The sequence below is a fragment of the Anomaloglossus baeobatrachus genome, chromosome 2 (genome assembly GCF_048569485.1).
Source record: "Anomaloglossus baeobatrachus isolate aAnoBae1 chromosome 2, aAnoBae1.hap1, whole genome shotgun sequence".
Lineage (NCBI taxonomy): Eukaryota > Metazoa > Chordata > Amphibia > Anura > Aromobatidae > Anomaloglossus > Anomaloglossus baeobatrachus.
The window spans coordinates 58,532,010-58,552,280 of NC_134354.1; the positions used below are offsets into that span (position 1 = coordinate 58,532,010).

The 20,271-nt window shown below is 42.5% G+C and overlaps 1 protein-coding gene across 2 annotated transcripts in view; it reads right to left on the reverse strand.

Annotated features, from left to right (window-relative positions):
• NCAM2 (neural cell adhesion molecule 2) overlaps nucleotides 1–20,271 on the reverse strand; it is a 579,053-nt gene that overhangs the window by 75,724 nt on the left and 483,058 nt on the right. For both annotated transcript variants that reach the window (XM_075335064.1, XM_075335065.1), the window contains exon 15: nucleotides 6,708–6,888. In XM_075335064.1, the coding sequence (XP_075191179.1) occupies nucleotides 6,708–6,888 (181 nt within the window). The remainder of the gene's footprint in view (nucleotides 1–6,707; nucleotides 6,889–20,271) is intronic.

Sequence of the window (20,271 nt, forward strand, 5' to 3'; positions counted from 1 at the left end):
AGGAGGCAGGGAGGGTTGCTGCTGCAGGAAGCCGGCGGCTGGAGATACCACGTGTACCCGCTGTTTAAAGTAAGCGAATATTCATTAGCTGCTCCCCGCCCACCTCTCTCTGTTGTCTTCAGTCAGTGCCTAAAAGCAGGTGTGAAGAGCAGCAAATCAATACTTGTTTAATGTAAACAGCGGACACACATGAGTGCTCCAGCCGCCGGCTTCCTGCAGCTGCTGGGGAGACTGTGTGTCCGCTGTTTAGGAGGCAGGAGCAGGGTACCGCTGCAGTTTTGTCTGGCCCGGAGGAAGTGCACATCACTGCAGTGTCCGGGCCAGAGCACGGCATACCTTCACAGCACAGCCGCATTCTCTGTGCTGAGTGCTCACATTGCTTTCAGTTTGGTCCTGCCTCTGCACTAGAAACAAAGTCTCCCGTAGCTGAACAAGGACCTGCAGTGATGTAATGAAGAGGGGTGGGCCAGAACAGCACAGCGCCCAGCCTCTTCATTACATCATGCAGGTCCTCTTCATATAAGGGAGACTTTGCTTCTAGTGCAGAGGAAGGACCAAACAAAGTTAGGTGAGCATCACATCTGTAAAATTCAGGCAATAAATAAATTTAGTATATAAAGGCATTATATACACACACACACACACACACACACACACACACACACACACACCAAGTTGGAGGATCACACACATAAGGATGGGGAACATACATATTCCATGATGGGGGCCATATCTACCTGGAAGGGACTCAAAATGGGGTTATGAGTACCGAATTTGGGGATATTATTACCTCCATAACATCGTCAGCAGCAGACCCCCCCCCCCATAACAGTGTGTCATGACCACATTTTTTTACTTTATTTTTTTGTTCTATTTTTTTCCTCCTCTAAAAACAGGGTGCGTCTTATAGTCCGGTGCGCCTTATAGTCCAAAAAATACGGTATATATAGCGCACCATAATACAAAATACAACCACAAATCTAAACCGACTGAAAATGGAGATGATAGATGATAGATAGATAGATAGATAGATAGATAGATAGATAGATAGATAGAGTTACGTATATACATATTTGAGACAAACATTTTTCAAATTTTTTTTCTGTACATTACCATAATGGATTTTGAATAAAACAGTTCAGATGCAGTTGGAGTTCAGACTTTCTGCTTTAATTCAGTGGGTTGAAAAAAAAAATGATTTTTTTAAACTCAATCTCTTCATTTCAGGGGCTCAAAAGTAATTGTATAAATTAAAAATTTGGAAATAAAATGTTAATTTCTAATACTTGGGTGAAAACCCTTTGTTGGCAATGACTGCCTGAAATATTGAACTCATGGTCATCACCAGACACTATATTTCCTCCTGTTTAATGCTTTGGCGGCCTTTACTGCAGTGGTTTTCAGTTGCTGTTTGTTTTTGGGTCTTTCTGTCTAAAGTTTAGTTTTTAACAAGTGAAATGTGGCTCTATTGTGTTGAGATCAGGTGATGACTCGGCCATTCAAGAATATTCCACTTATTTGCTTTAAAACACTCCTGGTTTGCTTTGGCTTTATATTTTGGGTCATTGTCCATCTGTATTATGAAACACCGACCACTCAGTTTTGCTTCATTTGGCTGGATTTGAGCACATCATATGTCGTATGTCTCTGAAAACGCCAGAATTCATCTGACTGCTTCTATCCTATGTCACATTATCAATAAACACTAGGGACCCAGTGACACTAGCAGCCATGCATGCCCGGCCATCACACTGCCTCCACCATTTTTTACAGATGATGTGGTATGCTTTGGATCATCCACTGTACCATGCCTTCACCATACTTTTTTCTTTCCAAAATTCTGGTAGAGAATCTTGGTTTCATCTGTCCAAAGAAAGTTTTTCCAGAATTGGGCTGGTTTCTTAAGATTTTTTTTTTTTAACAAAGTCCTATCTAGCCTTCTTATGTCTGAGGCTTATCAGTGGCTGCACCATGCAATAACCCCTCTGTATTTTCTTCAATGCAGTCTTCTCTTTATGATAGATTTGGATATTGATACACCTACATCCTGGAGAGTGTTCCTCACTTGGCTGGATGTTGTGAAGATTATTCTGTGATCATCCACCACTGTAGGTGTCCAGGTCTTTTGCATTGTTGAGGTCACCAGTGCTTTCTTTCTTTCTTAGGATGTACCAAACTGTATATTTAGCCACTCCTAATATTGTAGCAATTTCTTTGATTTTTTTTTCTATTTTCGCAGATAATGGATGGCTTGTTTCACCTACATGGAGAGCTCCTTTGACCACATGTTTACTTCTCAGCAAAAACTTCAAAATCCAAGCACCATACCTCAAAACAACTCTAGGCCTTCTATGAGCTTAATTGAGAAAGAAATAACAAAATAAATACAAACAGGGCTCATTAAATAGCCTTTTAGACTATTGTCAAATTACCTTTGGGCCCTTCAAAAACCATATGTAAAGGAGCTGAAACTCCTACACGCTTTATCAAATTTTATGTCATTGTCCATTATATAACTATAACCTGAATATGTTTCAGTATACGGGTAAAAAAAAAATTGCATCCGTGTCCAAATATAAATGGACCTAACTAGATAGATAGATAGATAGATAGAAGGAATGGAAGGTTAATCTTCCATTAATGTCAAAATTGCCTAAGGTCTTTGCTGAGGGAGGTTTTGCTTTGTGTTTGTGAAATTTCTCAAGAGACTATTTCTTGTGACATCTGAAGAATTAATAAACTCCTATCAGAGTTAATCCCCATAAATACTGAACTTCACTGTATCGATTTAATACTTACACCTGCATTTCCCAAAAGGTATTTGTCACAGCAGCATCTTAGGCGGTGATGAGAAAATGGTCTTCATTTTTGTGCTTTATTTTTATGGTGAAAAAATATTACAATTTAATTTTCTACTTAAGTTATTGGAAATGATAAGGAATCTGGTGCAGACCAACCCAAGAAGAAATGTTTTGATTTCTATATATCTACATAAGATCTACAGATTGGCAGTATTTTCTGACAGTTCAATAGCTTTAGTATTATCACATTTGCAACATAGATAAATTCTAAATACTAAAAAAAATTATAGTTGCTGTATAATAGATTATTGTTAAAAAGAACTCATCATAGTATAAAAACATAATAATTAATTAAGATATGCAAGGAACTCAGCAGTCACCTGGTTGTAATATACACTACTCTACGGTGATATCAGGGAGAACCAGAAGATTTAGTACCAACACAGATAGGAAACAAGGAATACTATAATAGTATATATATATATATATATATATACATATATATATATATATATATGTATATATATATATATATATAGTATTCCTTGTTTCCTATTTTTATTGGTACTAAATCTTCTGGTTCTCCTTGGTATCATCATGTTCTTTGAAGTTTGCATCTGGTTGAGGAACATCAGTTGAGGTATTCCTGGCTTTCACGAAAATCAGTATGGCCATGATTAAATTGTATTCACTATTCTACGGTGGCTGGATTGACTAATCAAAGCCGCTAAAGGGCGCTTTACATGCTTTTAATGCTCGTTAAAGCACCCGCCCCCGTCATTTGTGCGTCACGGGCAAATCGCTGCCTGTGGCACACAATATCGATAGGATGCATAGCGACGTCGCTGTGGGCAGCGAACAACCTCTTTTTTAAGGGGGAGGTTCGTACACCATCACAGCAACGTCACACAGCGGCCCGCCAATAGAAGCAGAGGGGCGGAGACCAGCCACATTAATGACACGCCCACCTCATTGCCGGAGGACGCAGGTACGTTGTTGTTCATCGTTCCCGGGGTGTCACACATAGCGATATGTGCTGCCTCAGGAACGACCAACAACCTGCATCTAGCACCAGCAACGATTTTTTTAAAATGAACGACGTGTCAACGATCAACGATTAGGTGAGTATTTTTGATCGTTAGCGATCGTTCGTAGGTGTCACACGCAACGACGTCGCTAACGAGGCCGGATGTGCGGCACGAATTCCGTGACCCCAGTGATATCTCGTTAGCGATGTCGCTGCGTGTAAAGCGGCCTTAACACAAAAATCCACAAGACGACAATCAGGTAAACTTTGGAGACATTGGGTAAATCACTTTGCAGGCTCATTCAGTAGTACTTTCTCAGGATTCCTGATTCAGAAGCAATGACAATGTAGCGTGGCCCCACATATTATACTGGTCTGGTAAACTACCAAAAAAGATGCTCACAATATAATGATTGTTTTACATCAACACTTGTTGTTCATGTAAATGAAAAAAAAAATGTATTATGTAGTAGCGGATGAAGTTTTCTGTACTTCAGATTACTTTAGGTTTTTGCATGGAGGTGTCATAAATAGTGATGAGCGAGTACGCTTGTCACTACTCGGTACTCGCACGAGTATCACTGTACTCGGGCTACTCGGCGGGTACCGAGTAATTTTGCGATACTCGTGCTGTACTCGTGGTCTTCATCCCTGCATGTTGGCGCTCTTTTGAGAGCCAGCTCTCATGCAGGGATTGGCTGGCAGACAACTGCAATGCCACAGCCCTGTTAGTTGTGGAATTGCAGTGATTGGCCGTCCCACACAGCATGACCGAGCCTTTATACCGGCGGGCGCACTGTGCTCTACACACAGCCATATCGTATTCCCTGTTTTCCCCGCCCACAGGCGCCTATGATTGGTTGCAGTGAGACACACTCCCACGCTAAGTGACAGGTGTCTCACTGCACCCAATCACAGCAGCCGGTGGGCGTGTGTATACTGTGCAGTGAAATAATTAAATAATTAAAAAAACGGCGTGCGGTCCCCCCAATTTTAATACCAGCCAGATAGAGCCATATGGCTGAAGGCTGGTATTCTCAGGATGGGGAGCTCCAAGTTATGGGGAGCCCACCAGCCTAACAATATCAGTCAGCAGCCGCCCAGAATTGCCGCATACATTAGACGCGACAGTTCTGAGACTGTACCCGACTCTTCCCGATTTGCCCTGGTGCGTTGGCAAATCGGGGTAATAAGGAGTTAATGGCAGCCCATAGCTGCCACTAAATCCTAGATTAATCATGTCAGGCGTCTCCCCGAGATACCTTCCATGATTAATCTGTAGGTTACAGTAAATAAACACACACACACCTGAAAAAATCATTTATTAGAAATAAAAAACACAAACCAATTTCCTCGTAACCAATTTAATAAGCCCCAAAAAGCCCTCCATGTCCAGCGTAATCCAGGATGGTCCAGCGTCGCTTCCATCTCTGCTGCATGAAGGTGACCGGAGCTGCAGAATCCACCGCCGCGCTCCTGTCAGCTTCACACAGCAACTGAGGTGAGTAGCGCGATCAGCTGAGCTGTCACTGAGGTCACTCGCGGCCACCGCTGGATCCAGCGGTGGCCGTGAGTTACCTGACTGACAGCTCAGCTGATCGCGCTACTCACTTCAGTTGCTGTGTGGAGGTGTCAGGAGCGGCGGCGGAGTTTAGTGAACAGCTGTGCAGCGCCGCGGCAGTGATCGGGGAACGGTAAGTGTGACAGAGGGGGAGACTGACCGATAGACTGTGAGAGGGGGACAGACAAGACAGAGAGAGACCGACCGATGGACTGAGGGAGATAGAATGAAAAAAAAAAAAATGACCGACATCGCTAGTAAAAAGTGCGTTTTGGACATCGGAGTGCCACACAATGTTTTCACGTAAAATCTTTCATGTAATCTCAAAAAGTAACATACACCAGCTCTATCTTACTATTGGGTATGTGCCCTTAACATTTCCGCCATGAAAATTCATTTTGGTGTCATTTTGGAAGGTTTTCTGGTGAGTCCGTAAAAATGGCGTAAAACTCGGACAAAATTGTTCATAGCTGTGACTTTTGAGTGATAAATGTTTCAAGGGGTCTTCCCCATGCTATTGCCATGTCATTTGAGCACTCTTCTGAGACTTTTGTGACATTTTTAGGGTTTCTACATGCTGCCGGGGGGTCATTTCATAAAAATACTCGGGTCTCCCATAGGATAACATTGGGCTCGGTGCTCGGGCCGAGTACACGAGTATCTTGGGATGCTCGGCCCGAGCCTCGAGCACCCGAGCTTTTTGGTACTCGCTCATCACTAGTCATAAACATTTAGGGTCAGACTTCAATTTTTGAACCAACCTAATAATTGGCATCATGATTAAGGGTGAATGCACACCTGAAACGCATTGATGCATTCGCTACTATAGCGGTTTTCTTGTGAATGTTGATATCCCATGTACTTGAATTTATCAACTAATAAAGAAGACATTGTTCATTTGAGCTGGGCCTTCCTGTTGTCCCTCAACCTAATAATTGCCCTTATTTCGGTACATATATCTTAGAATTTTAAGACTGTAATTGGCATGAAATGTTTGAGGGATCTTAAAGGATATTTAGCACAATAACGGGAACATTTATTCATAAAATTAAAGATATGATCCTTAAACTAATTAAAAATAGAATGACACGTGACATTAATGGACTGGAATCTGACCACAATCACTTAGAATACCCTGGAAACAGCGTCTTTATTTCCAATATACCGTAGTTAGTTTAGTACCAGACACCAACAATAAAGAAGAGTTATGCATATTTTGGAAGACAATAGACTGTTTTCTGCACATCCTCTTGCAAATTAACTCTTTCATCTGAATTTGAAATTATTGTAGAAAGCAAAGAATAGTCAATAATCTTACCTGCAATAATATTAGGTTTTGGTGGCATTATAAATTCATACATTGTTGGCTCCGAATGTCCAAGTCTATTTGTTGCTATGATCTGAACTTCATATCCCATATTCCATTGTAGATGCTCTAGAACAATATGGTCTTTATTCCCAAGGAACTTTTTCTCCAGCCACTGATCTTCTTTGTCTTTCTGTAGGATAAAATAAAAATGTTATTGTTTTCATGAATCTAACTATACAAGTTTAATGCATTATGTAAAAATAAGCGAAGAATTCAGGTTCCAGTGTTGGGATAGTGTGAATGCTATGACGAGATTGGTCAATAATGCATACGACGCAAGAACTTACTGCAGAAGGGTATTTTGACTTTACATAAAACGTTGAAAGGTGTAGGTGCTCGTGAGGTATGTATTATCGGTGAATCATGTGTTCCAGAATAGATAAAAGGGATATTGTTGACTATTACTATCAATTGGTAAAAGAAAGCAGTGCCATACTCTCAAAATTGAAAGGTTAACACAGTTTACAATGCCCCAAACTTTAGATTTGAGAATTACTCAATGGATGTGTGATGCCCTAGTACAAGGTGTTGGGTGTTGCTAGATACACCAGTGGAGGAGAGGTATGATGTTGAACACTAGATGTCGCTAGAAAACACTAGTAGAGTAATCTGAACAAACCAAAGATCGGGAGCTGGGAATACACATCAGGTACAGAGGGTAACAGCGGAGCCGAGGTCAGAATACAAGCCAGGGTCAAGAAGTCACGTAAGGTACAGTGGGCGAGAGCGGAGCCGAGGTCATAATACAAGCCGGGGTTCAGGGAGTGAGGTCAGAGACAGGGAGATAGATGGAGGAGGGTACTAGGAACGAGGTAGCAGGACAAGATCAGGAAAGTTACTCACGTAAGCCAGCAAAAACAGCTGCGATACCAGAACTATCACTGGCAATGTTCGAGGTAAAGTAACTCCAAGATAAAGCAGGGCAATCACCTGGAGCAAGGCTCTAATGAAAAGACCCCTCCCACAGGGCCCGGCACCGGCACAAACAGTCCACTAGAGAAAACTACAAAAACACACATTGGCTCTGCAGGAGAGCAGAGACGCTAATTAGAATTATGACAGCCTGCTTTTGATATTTGCTACTAAATTGTATGCGGAGTTTAATATAGATTATTATATATTGTTAGACTACAAATTAGATATCAAAATATATATTTTTATAAAATTTAAACTTCTTCCGAGCTGTATAGTCATATCTGTATGGACATATCATCTGTCATACATCTCATTTGGTAAATGTCTTAACCTTATTAAATGCGGATATTAAAAAGAGTGATTCAAAAATTTAATTTGGCATAAAGCAAAGCGAAGACCTAAGGATAAGATCCGCCATACTCGCTAATGCAAAGGGCAACGGCTTAGGTGTTGCTCTAGACTAAAGGGCACTTTACACGCTGTGATCTCGTTAGCGAGATCGCTAACGAGCATACCCGCCTCTGTCGGTCAGCGCACAACATCACTTGTCCCCGTCACATGGACTTACCTTCCCTGCGACGTCGCTCTGGCCGGCGAACCACCTCCTTTCTAAAGGGGGCGGTTTGTTCGGCATCAAAGCGACGTCACACGGCAGCCGTCCAATAGAAGTGAAGGGGCGGAGATGAGCGGGCGGAAGATCCCGCCCACCTCCTTCCTGCCTAATTGGCGGTGGACGCAGATAAGGAGATGTTCATCGTTCCTGCGGTGTCACACATAGCGATGTGTGGTGCCGCAGGAACGACGAACAACATCATACCTGCAGCAGCAACGATATTATGAAAAGGAGCGACGTTTCAACGATCAACGGCTTTTTACGTTTTTGCTAACGTTGATCGTCGCTCATAGCTGTCACACGCTGCGATGTGGCTAATGACGCCGGATGTGCGTCACAAACACTGTGACCCCGACGATATATCGTTAGCGATGTCGCAGAGTTGAAAGCACCCTTAACTCCTTAACCCCTTCACGACCGCGGGCCGTAAAATTACGTCCTATTTTAACGTGACTTAACGACCAGGGACGTAATTTTACGGCCTAAACTTCATTTGATTGCCGTGGCCATAGCAACGGCTTTCAAATGATGTCCCCTGCTGTTTCTTACAGCAGGGGACCTTTGCTTGACCCCAGGGGGGGCGGCATCGCCACCCCCTATCGACGATCGATGTGATTGGCTGTTCAAATCTGAACCGCCAACCACATCGATCGCACTAATTTCGGCAAAAATAATGCCCGAATTAGTGCGATCCTGTGAGATCCAGCTATGAGATGCCGCAGCTGCAGCAGCATATCATAGGTGGACCTCAAACATGCCGCCCCCAGCCCCTGCAGCACTGATTGGAGCGATCGTGCTATGACGCGCAATCGCTCCAATCAGTGTGCAGTGGGGCGGTCTGATCTGCCGGTGGCCGCCCTCCCCAGGCCTGTGCTGGCCTGTGAGCCCTCCCCCAACATGTCTGCAGCGTGGAGTGGCTGGTACTTTTGGTACCACGCCACCGCTGCTGCCGCCGCCGCCTCTGATGTCTCCACCGCTGCAGCTCTAATGGTAAGTATTCCGCTCCCTGCGCGCTCCCGTGAAGGCCCCTGCGCGCTCCCGTGAAGGCCCCTGCCCGTGCCCCCCCCGATCTGCCCCCCTACGCCCCGATCTGCCCCCCTACGCCCCGATCTGCCCCCCGGCATCCCGATCTGCTACCACCGCTGCTGCTGAGGTCACCGCTGCTGCTGCAAAGTGAGTACTGTGCTCACTTTGCAGCCCGTGCGCGCTCCCGTGGTGCCCCTGCGCGCTGCCGTGATAGCCCCTGCCGTGCCCCCCCCGCGATCTGCTCCCCCCAACCACCACCCCCCCCCCGACATCCCGATCCGCTCCCCCCGCGATCTGACTGCCTCCCCCATTATTTCTATTCTGCTTCTGCAGCTCCCTCTCCGGTCTCCCCCTCTGCTCTCCCCCCCTCCCCCTCTGCTCTCCCCCCCTCCCCCTCTGCTGTCCCCCCATCCCCCTCTGCTCTCACCCCCCCCCTCTGCTCTCACCCCCCCCCTCTCCCCCTCTGCTCTCCCCCGACGTCCTCTTACCTGTCTTCACCGGCCTGATCACATCTGCGTCCATCGCTGGGTCCTTCCTGGGCATTCTGCTGATCTGCCTGCTGCTCCTGTAAAGCTGTCCATCTCTCTGCCATCTGTTCCTCTGCAGCTCTTCTGGTCAGTGATCCTCCTGCTAGTCCTCTGGGTACTGTGAGTATAACTTTTTTTTTTTTTCCGTATCCCCTGTCCATTTTTACACCTCATCCGTCCGTGCGTCCCGCCAAGCGCTGATCAGGGATGCAGATAACGGATCGGCATCCCTGCTCAATTTTTGGCGTGACTTTTTTTTCCGTATTCACGACGCTTTTTGTATCGCATCCGTCCGTGCGTCCCGCCGAGCGCTGATCAGGGATGCAGATAACGGATCGGCATCCCTGCTCAATTTTTGGCGTGACTTTTTTTTCCGTATTCACGACGCTTTTTGTATCGCATCCGTCTGTGCGTCCCGCCGAGCGCTGATCAGGGATGCAGATAACGGATCGGCATCCATGGTCAATTTTTGGCGTGACTTTTTTTTCCGTATCCCCGACGCTTTTTGTATCGCATCCGTCCGTGCGTCCCGCCAAGCGCTGATCAGGGATGCACATAACGGATCGGCATCCATGGTCAATTTTTGGCGTGACTTTTTTCCGTATTCACGACGCTTTTTGTATCGCATCCGTCCGTGCGTCCCGCCAAGCGCTGATCAGGGATGCACATAACGGATCGGCATCCCTGCTCAATTTTTAGCGTGACTTTTTTCCGTATTTGCGACGCTTTTTGTATCGCCTCCGTCCGTGCGTCCCGCCAAGCGCTGATCAGGGATGCACATAACGTATCTGCATCCATGGTCAATTTTTGGCATGACTTTTTTTTTTACGTATCCCCGACGCTTTTTTTTATCGCATCCGACCGTGCGTCCTGCAGCGGCCAATCAGTGCACTGCGTCTGTGCGTTTGAAAAGTCAAATGGCGCTCCTTCTCTTCTGAGCCCCGCCATGCGCTCAAACAATTACTTTCCACCACATGTGAGGTATCTGCGTACTCAGGAGAAAATGCACAATACGTTTTATGGTGCATTTTTTCCTGATAGCCTTGTGAAAAAAAAAGCTACCTAGTTGAAGCAACCGTTTTGTGGTAAAAAAAAAAATTTTTCTTTTCACGGCTCAACGCTATAAACTTCTGTGAAGCCCCCAGGTGTTCAAAGTGCTCACCAAACATCTAGAAAAATTATTTGAGGGCTCTAGTTTCCAAAATGGTGTCACTTGTGGGGGAGCTCCACTGTTTAGGCACCATAGGGGGTCTCCAAACGTGACATGGCGTCCGCTAATGATTCCAACCAATTTTGCTGTCAAATGGCGCTCCTTCTCTTCTGAGCCCCGCCATGCGCCCAAACAATTACTTTCCACCACATATGAGGTATCTGCGTACTCAGGAGAAAATGCACAATACATTTTATGGTGCATTTTTTCCTGTTACCCTTGTGAAAAAAAAAGCTACCTAGTTGAAGCAACCGTTTTTGTGGTAAAAAAAAATTTTTTTCTTTTCATGGCTCAACGCTATAAACTTCTGTGAAGCCCCCAGGTGTTCAAAGTGCTCACCAAACATCTAGAAAAATTATTTGAGGGCTCTAGTTTCCAAAATGGTGTCACTTGTGGGGGAGCTCCACTGCTTAGGCACCATAGGGGGTCTCCAAACGTGACATGGTGTCCGCTAATGATTCCAACCAATTTTGCTGTCAAATGGCGCTCCTTCTCTTCTGAGCCCCGCCATGCGCCCAAACAATTACTTTCCACCACATATGAGGTATCTGCGTACTCAGGAGAAAATGCACAATACATTTTATGGTGCATTTTTCCTGTTACCCTTGTGAAAAAAAAAGCTACCTAGTTGAAGCAACCGTTTTGTGGTAAAAAAATTTTTTTTTCTTTTCACGGCTCAACGCTATAAACTTTTGTGAAGCCCCCAGGGGTTCAAAGTGCTCACCAAACATCTAGAAAAATTATTTGAGGCCTCTAGTTTCCAAAATGGGGTCACTTGTGGGGGAGCTCCATTGTTTAGGCACCTCAGGGGGTCTTCAAACCCGACATGGCGTCCGCTAACAGGTGCAGCTAATTTTGCACTCAAAATTTCAAATGGCGCTCCTTGCCTTCCGAGCACTGCTGTGTGTCCAAACATTTGATTTCCACCACATATGAGGTATCTGCGTACTCAGGAGAAAATGCACAATACATTTTATGGTGCATTTTTTCCTGTTACCCTTGTGAAAAAAAAAGCTACCTAGTTGAAGCAACCATTTTGTGGTAAAAAAAATTTTTTTCTTTTCACGGCTCAACGCTATAAACTTTTGTGAAGCCCCCAGGGGTTCAAAGTGCTCACCAAACATCTAGAAAAATTATTTGAGGCCTCTAGTTTCCAAAATGGGGTCACTTATGGGGGAGCTCCATTGTTTAGGCACCTCAGGGGGTCTTCAAACCCGACATGGCGTCCGCTAACAGGTGCAGCTAATTTTGCACTCAAAATTTCAAATGGCGCTCCTTGCCTTCCGAGCACTGCTGTGTGTCCAAACATTTGATTTCCACCACATATGAGGTATCTGCGTACTCAGGAGAAAATGCACAATACATTTTATGGTGCATTTTTTCCTGTTACCCTTGTGAAAAAAAAAGCTACCTAGTTGAAGCAACCGTTTTGTGGTAAAAAAAAATTTTTTTCTTTTCACGGCTCAACGCTATAAACTTTTGTGAAGCCCCCAGGTGTTCAAAGTGCTCACCAAACATCTAGAAAAATTATTTGAGGCCTCTAGTTTCCAAAATGGGGTCACTTATGGGGGAGCTCTATTGTTTAGGCACCTCAGGGGGTCTTCAAACCCGACATGGCGTCCGCTAATGAGTGCAGCTAATTTTGCGTTCAAAAATTCAAATGGCGCTCCTTCCCTTCCGAGCTCTGCCGTGCGCCCAAACAATTGATTTTTACCACATATGGGGTATCAGCGTACTCAGGAGAACATGCACAATAAATTGTATTGTGTACTTTCTCTTTTCTCCCTTGTAAAAATGAAAATTTTATGGCTAAAGTAACATTTTTGTGTTAAAAAGTAAAATTTTCATTTTTTCCTTCCACATTGCTTTGGTTCCTGTGAAGCACCTAAAGGGTTAATAATCTTATTGGATGTGGTTTTGAGCAGTGTGAGGGGTGTAGCTTTTAGAATGGGGTCACTTTTGGGTATTTTCTGTCACCTCGGCCTCTCAAAGTCACTTCAAATGTGATGTGGTCCCTAAAAAAATTATTTTGTAAATTTTGTTGGAAAAATGAGAATTTGCTGATGACCTTTGACCCCTTCTAACTTCCTAACGGAAAAAAATTTTGTTTCGAAAATTGCGCTGATGTAAAGTAGACAAGTGGGAAATGTTATTTAGTAACTATTTTGTGTGACATATCTCTCAGATTTATGGGCATAAATTTTCAAAGTTTGAAATTTGCGAAATTTTCAAAATTTTCGCCAAATTTCCTAAATTTTCACAAATAAACGCAAAAAATATCGGCCTAAATTTACCACTGACATGAAGTACAATATGTCACGAAAAAACAATCTCAGAATCGCCAGGATCCGTTGAAGCGTTCCAGAGTTATAACCTGTCAAAGTGACACTGGTCAGAATTGCAAAAAATGGCCCGGTCATTAGGGTGTTTTAGTGGCCGGGGGTGAAGGGGTTAATGGACAGACTATAAGCATCCATAAAATAGATCGGGATAGGAGGAGGTCAAATCTTTACCAAGAACATTCAAGTTTTGTCTTTTATAACTAATGTCCACATATCAATGACATTTTATTCTTCTTTATTCTTATTATTCTGAGATAAAATAATAATAAATAGCTTTACAGCAGTTTTAGGGGTTTTTTTTTCTGATGTAGCGCTCCAAATCTCAGTTTTTGGCATAAATTTAAAAATGACGCACCATTAAAATAAAAAGTGACCAGTTTATGTTATTCTTTTATTCATGCTGCTCCTCTGATTTTGCTTGGTTTTTATTTGACCGATTTTTTACAAATCAGTCATATGGTTACATGGTTAAGGGCGTGTTATATAGTGCTCCTCTTCCAGGGGTCATTGCTCACAGAATTTTCTGGGTCCGTACCTTTCATTGTTTTTCAAGATTATCCGGTATTATTAAGCAATAAAGCCCCTATTATTCCCCACACATGTCTGCTGATCTCATCAGCAGACATGTGCAGCTAACAGAGATCCACCCATGCCTGTTAACCCCTTAGAATGCGCTGTCAATCTCTGACAGAAGAACCTATCCTGCTCCGGTGGGGATCGTGCTGTTCCCCGCCAACACTGGTCCCGTGATGCCAATAGGTTGTCATGATAACGGGCGTCAACTGATGACCTCTGTCGCTGTCATGACTCACTTTCTGTGTATGCCAGCAGAGCGTCGTCATTCACAGGAGATCAGCAATTCTGATGATCAGAGCAATGCTGAAGCACCGCTCTTATTAGCAGAAGCAAATGGATAGTGCACGCATAATGTTCCCTAAGGGGACTGGTAAAGTCAATTTAAAAAAAAAGTTTTAAAAAACAACCTTAAAAGTTCAAATCACCCCCTTTTGCCCCACTGAACATAAAATTATTAAAAAAAACATATTTGGTATTGCTGAGTTCAGAAAGGTCCAATCTCTCAAAATATAAAATCAATTAATCTGATTGATAAAGGGCGTAATGAGAAAAAAATAAAAAACACTAAAATTACATTTTATTACTCACTGCAACATTGCATTACAATTCAATAGCAGGCGACCAAAACATCCCGTCTATACAAAAATGGTATAATTAAAAACATCAGGTCAAGAAGCAAAAAAATCACTGAGCTCCAGATCCCCAAAAATGAGAACCCTACAGGTCTCGGAAAATGACGCCAAAAGTGCATTACATTTTTTGACAAACTTCTCAATTTTTTTCACTAGTTAGAATTAAAATTATACATGTTTTGTATCTACAAACTCATACTGACCTGGGGAATCATGTTGCCCGGTCAGTTTTGTAGTGTGTAGTGTAGAGAACATGTTAAATAAAAAAAAACAATTGTAGAATTGCATTTTTGTTGCAATTTGACTGCACTTACAATTTTTGTTTCCTGTTTTCTACAATATGGGGCAGAATGGATAGTGCCATTCCAAAGTACAACTCATCTCACAAAATACAAGCCCTTACATGGCTATATTGATGGAAAAATAAAAAAGTTATGGCTTTTGGAAAAATAAAAAAGTTATGGCTCTTGGAAAAATAAAAAAGTTTCAGCTTCTGGAAAAAGAGGAGGGACAAAACAAAAACGAAAAACAGAAAATCTCCCCGAGGTGAAGTGCTTAAGATCTGAAACCTTGGTCAAAGTTATCTGAGCACACAAATCTCCAAGGGTGTCAAAACTTTTGCATTGGCCAATTTTCCTTTTTTTTAATTTTTAAAAACAGGAAAATATTTTTTTTACCTAAAATACAATGAAAATTTGTCATCTTTAACTTTATGCCATTTAGAGATCAATTCATCTTCAACTTGCTTAACTGTTCACAATAACAGTAATTTTGACCAGGGGTGCACAAACGTTTGCATGCGTCTGGTGTGCAAGCTTTCGTGTAGCCTGACCTGGGTTTGACCGGATATTCCGAAGCACCCATTTCAATAAATGATTTAGACTAGGCTTACGAGAGGAAGGCATAAGTTGAATCTGTGAAGCTTCACATTGACCTACTAGGCTTGAAGGCACATTGTTACATTCCAAAAAGTTTTCTATGGTCTATTAAATGTAAGAAATTCAACCAATAAATTATATGGCTTATAATTACTAGGCAATAGTTTCATGGTAGATACATAGAAGGTGCTCGATGATTAGGTACTGGAGACCATAGGCCCAAATTCCTTTCTTCCACATCTGCCATCTGCTGTCTAGTCTACGTCTGCCGCAGGGTCTCAATCACAGATTTTCTAGAAAAGGAAACACTTTGGCTGCAGTACAATATTTCAAGCAGCATAATTTGCTAATATATACAATTGTAAGAAAGGACTTATACACTTGAACGCAAAGAAGTATTGAAGACTGATGCTTATCTCACCAGGGAAGCAGCTGAACTCATGAAACAATGCAAATGAGACAATTAAAACAACTACTTAAAACATAAAAGATTCTTCTACCTAGATGGGGAGAAAGTATAGTAGAGCTTGTATTATAAAAGCAATTATCTACAAGAGCTCCCTTTGGCCATAGTTGAATTAGAAACAGGAGATTTTAGCAATTAATTGTCACAAGCTACAAACAGCTTGACAACCGGTGAAAAGTGGTGACGATAAACCTGGTTAATAAAAATAAAAATAACAAAGAAATGGCGTGTTTTTTTGGCGTTTTCTGCTATTTTGAGTTTTTTAAAAAAATTATAGTATTCAAGGACTAGTCAGAACTACAAAATGCTAGAGGGAATTTGCAATACAAAGATAGAAATATTAGATAATACTAAAATATTTAAAAAAAAAAATAAAGATTTCAATGTTTTAAAAGTATAAGCTTTTTAAAGGGTATTTTTTGTACTTTTTAGACCTTTTCCTGCACGCTAACCCAGGTATACCTATCATGCTAGATACGGGGAAGTGACAAGAGAGAAAGGTAAGGGAAGGGGATCCCTGTGTCTAGGCAAGTTGGAGATGGTGACCCCTGACCAAACCTACTGCTAATCCCTCACCACCCTAGATAGGTTTTGCACCTTTGCGCTGAACCAGATACCTGATCCTAGGTATCCTGGACCCTAAATAGGGAACAATTGGGATGAGTTCTATGTCAACCCTACTAAACACTAAAGGAAAACATAAGGAGGACACACGGGGGAAAAAGGATGAACTATTTTATCACAAATGACTCAGGCAGAAGTTCAGCAAAGCTTCAGCAACAATACTACAGATGAGAGCAAGTCATCTGCTTGCAACTAGAGCTTAAATGAACTGAATAAGATCACCAGCACCAGCCCAGGGAAGAATATTTGCGCACCAAGAGAATGCTGATGATCAGCAGCTGGGTGGAAGGTTAGCTCCAATTGGGTCCTAAAGAGGGAGAGATGAAAATCCACCAAGAAAGCTACCCAGCACAATGAATACTGACAGCAAGAACAATAGAAAATCAGGGAGCATTTTGCGCAGTCAAACACTATGACCTTCTATTGCCAGAAACCAAATGACTCTGTCACCTGTGACACACCCATGGAAATAACTCATAGTTTGCCATGATGTACAGTAAGGTGCAGATGAAAATATGGCTAGAATAGTTGTGTCTATGCCAGTTGATAATTGTAAAGACCATGACATAGAGAAACCTACTATTCCAAATGTTTTAACCCTAAATTAGTGATGGGTGAGCGTGTTTGGCACTTGATCAAGCATTGGTGTGCTCAGGTATTTGCGGAGCTTGACCAAGTATCTTGGATGCTTAGATGTTTTGTCCCTGAAACAATGGCCATAAAGCACAGGCTTCCTTAACTGCATGATGTGTGCAGGCACCCCAATGACAGCCATTCTCAGGCTCTGAATGGCTCTCTCGGGGATAAAATAACATTTTTGGATGTACTGTGACAAAAAATCCATCTGCTTTCTCTCCCCCTTGAAATGCTTTATTTATGGCTGTCTGTATGTGGGCAGAGTCAAACTGCCCTATCATTCCCCTTCCATTCCATTTGTTACTCGAGTTTAGCCCTTTCAGAGTATCTGACCCATTAGAGCACCCGAGCATTTTAGTGCTCGCCCATCACTAATAACAATCTGTTCCGATAACTGTACTTTTTTGACCCCTTGCATTAAAATCACTGGGAATAATGGCTTTATGCTGAAATCTTAAGCCTCTTCATTTGTCAAGCACTGCATTATGCTATTCTTAAAATATACCATATTATCCGGTTTATAGAACACACCGAATTATAAGATGCACCTCAAACTGAGAGTTAAAAAAAAGGTAAAAAAAAATGGGTGTTCATCTTACAAACCGGTGGTGTCTTACCGGGAGCTGGCGGTAGCAGTGGGGGGCAGGGTCACAGGAGGCAGGAGCGGTGGTAGAGTAGGGCGAGGTTGCAGGGGGCAGTGCGGCGGGTGTCCAAGATGCTCACTGTGGGCTCAGTGAAACAGGCACCTTCCAGGAACAGTCGGGCTTCAAGGAAATGGTGCTCAGAGTCGGAGTGTGCGCAGATGGAGCTCTCGGCTCAAGATCTCATCTGCGCACACACCACCTCTGGGCACCATTATCCTTAAATTCACTGCCGGAAGATCAATGGGCCCGAGGCAGTGTGAGCACAGATGAGATCTGGAACCATGAAGTCCATATGCGCAGGTACCAACTCCAGGCCCTAGCACAGTATCCATGGCCAGCAGCCTGTGGCTCGCAGCCCGCAGCCACAGCACAGCACCCACGGCCCCAGCACAGCACAGTGGCCGTGGCCCCGATTTAGCACCCGTGGCCCATGGGCTCGGCATAGCACCCGTGGCCTGCAGTCCCAGCACAGCAATCATGGCCCCAACACAGCGCCCGCAGCATTGCTCCTGCGACCCCTCTCCACCATCCCAGTAAGTAATATTCAGAAATATATATACAGTGGGTATGGAAAGTATTCAGACTCCTTTACATTTTTCACTCTTTGTTTCATTGTAGCCATTTGGTAAATTCGAAAAAGTTATTTTTTTCTCATTAATGTACACTCTGCACCCCATCTTGGAATAAAAAAACAAAAATGTAGAAATTTTTGCAAGTTTATTAAACAAGACATGACGGAACTGGATAGGATCTGCAAGGAAGAATGGCTGAGGATCCCCAAATCCAAATGTGAAAAACTTCATTCTCAAGAAGATTCATGGCTTTACTAGCTCAACACTGAGCAAAGGGTCTAAATACTTATGACCATGTGATATTTCTGTTTTTCTTGTTTAATAAATGTGCAAAAATTTCTACATTTCTGTTTTTTTTCTGTCAAGATGGGGGATGGGGTGCAGAGTGTATATTAATGAGGAAAAAAAGGAACTTTTTTGAATTCACCAAATGGCTGCAATGAAACAAAGAGTGAAAAATGTAAAGAGGCCTGAATACTTTCCTTACCACTGTGTGTACTAAATATATATATATATATATATATATATATATATATATATATATATATACAGTACTGACCAAAAGTTTGGACACACCTTCTCATCTCTAGAACAACTGTTAAGAGGAGACTTTGTGCAGCAGGCCTTCATGGTAAAATAGCTGCTAGGAAACCACTGCTAAGGACAGGCAACAAGCAGAAGAGACTTGTTTGGGCTAAAGAACACAAGGAATGGACATTAGACCAGTGGAAATCTGTGCTTTGGTCTGATGAGTCCAAAGTTGAGTTCTTTGGATCCAACCACTGTGTCTTTGTAGAAAAGGTGAACATATGGACTCTACATGGCTGGTTTCAACCGTGAAGCATGGAGGAGGAGGTGTGATGGTGTGGGGGTGCTTTGCTTGTGACACTGTTGGTGATTTATTAAAAATTGAAGGCATACAGAACCAGCATGGCTACCACAGCATCTTGCAGTGGCATGCTATTCCATCCGGTTTGCGTCTAGTTGGACCATCATTTATTTTTCAACAGGACAATGACCCCAAACACACTTCCAGGCTGTGTAAGGGCTATTTGACTAAGAATGAGAGTGATGGGGTGCTACGCCAGATGACCTGGCCTCCACAGTCACCAGACCTGAACCCAATTGAGATGGTTTGGGGTGAGCTGGACCGCAGAGTGAAGGCAAAAGGGCCAACAAGTGCTAAGCATCTCTGGGAACTCCTTCAAGACTGTTGGAAAACCATTTCCGATGACTACCTCTTGAAGCTCATCAAGAGAATGGCAAGAGTGTGCAAAGCAGTTATCAAAGCAAAAGGTGGCTACTTTGAAGAACCTAGAATATAAGACATATTTTCAGTTGTTTCACACTTTTTTGTTAAGTATTTAATTCCACACGTGTTAATTCATAGTTTTGATACCTTCAATGTGAATCTACAATTTTCAGAGTCATGAAAATAAAGAAAACTCTTTGAATGAGAAGGTGTGTCCAAACTTTTGGTCTGTACTCTATATATATATATATATATATATGTATATATATATGAGTATATATATATATATATATATATATATATATATATACTTATATATATATATATATATATATATATATATATATATATATATATAAACATAATACAAGTTAATGAAAACTAACCATAATATGAAGAATGGCTAAAATATTTTTAGTGAAGCATTTCTAAATTAAAGAAATTTAGCAAAAATAACAATAATAATAGTAATATTAAAGGTATTAATAAAAATGTGATTTTCCTCTAGCTAGAAAGGGAATAAAGTTGTCAAGTCTTCTCTTTTCAAAAGCGCACCACTCCCCTGCCTCCCTGTTTTCTGCTTGGCGGGGAACATTGCAT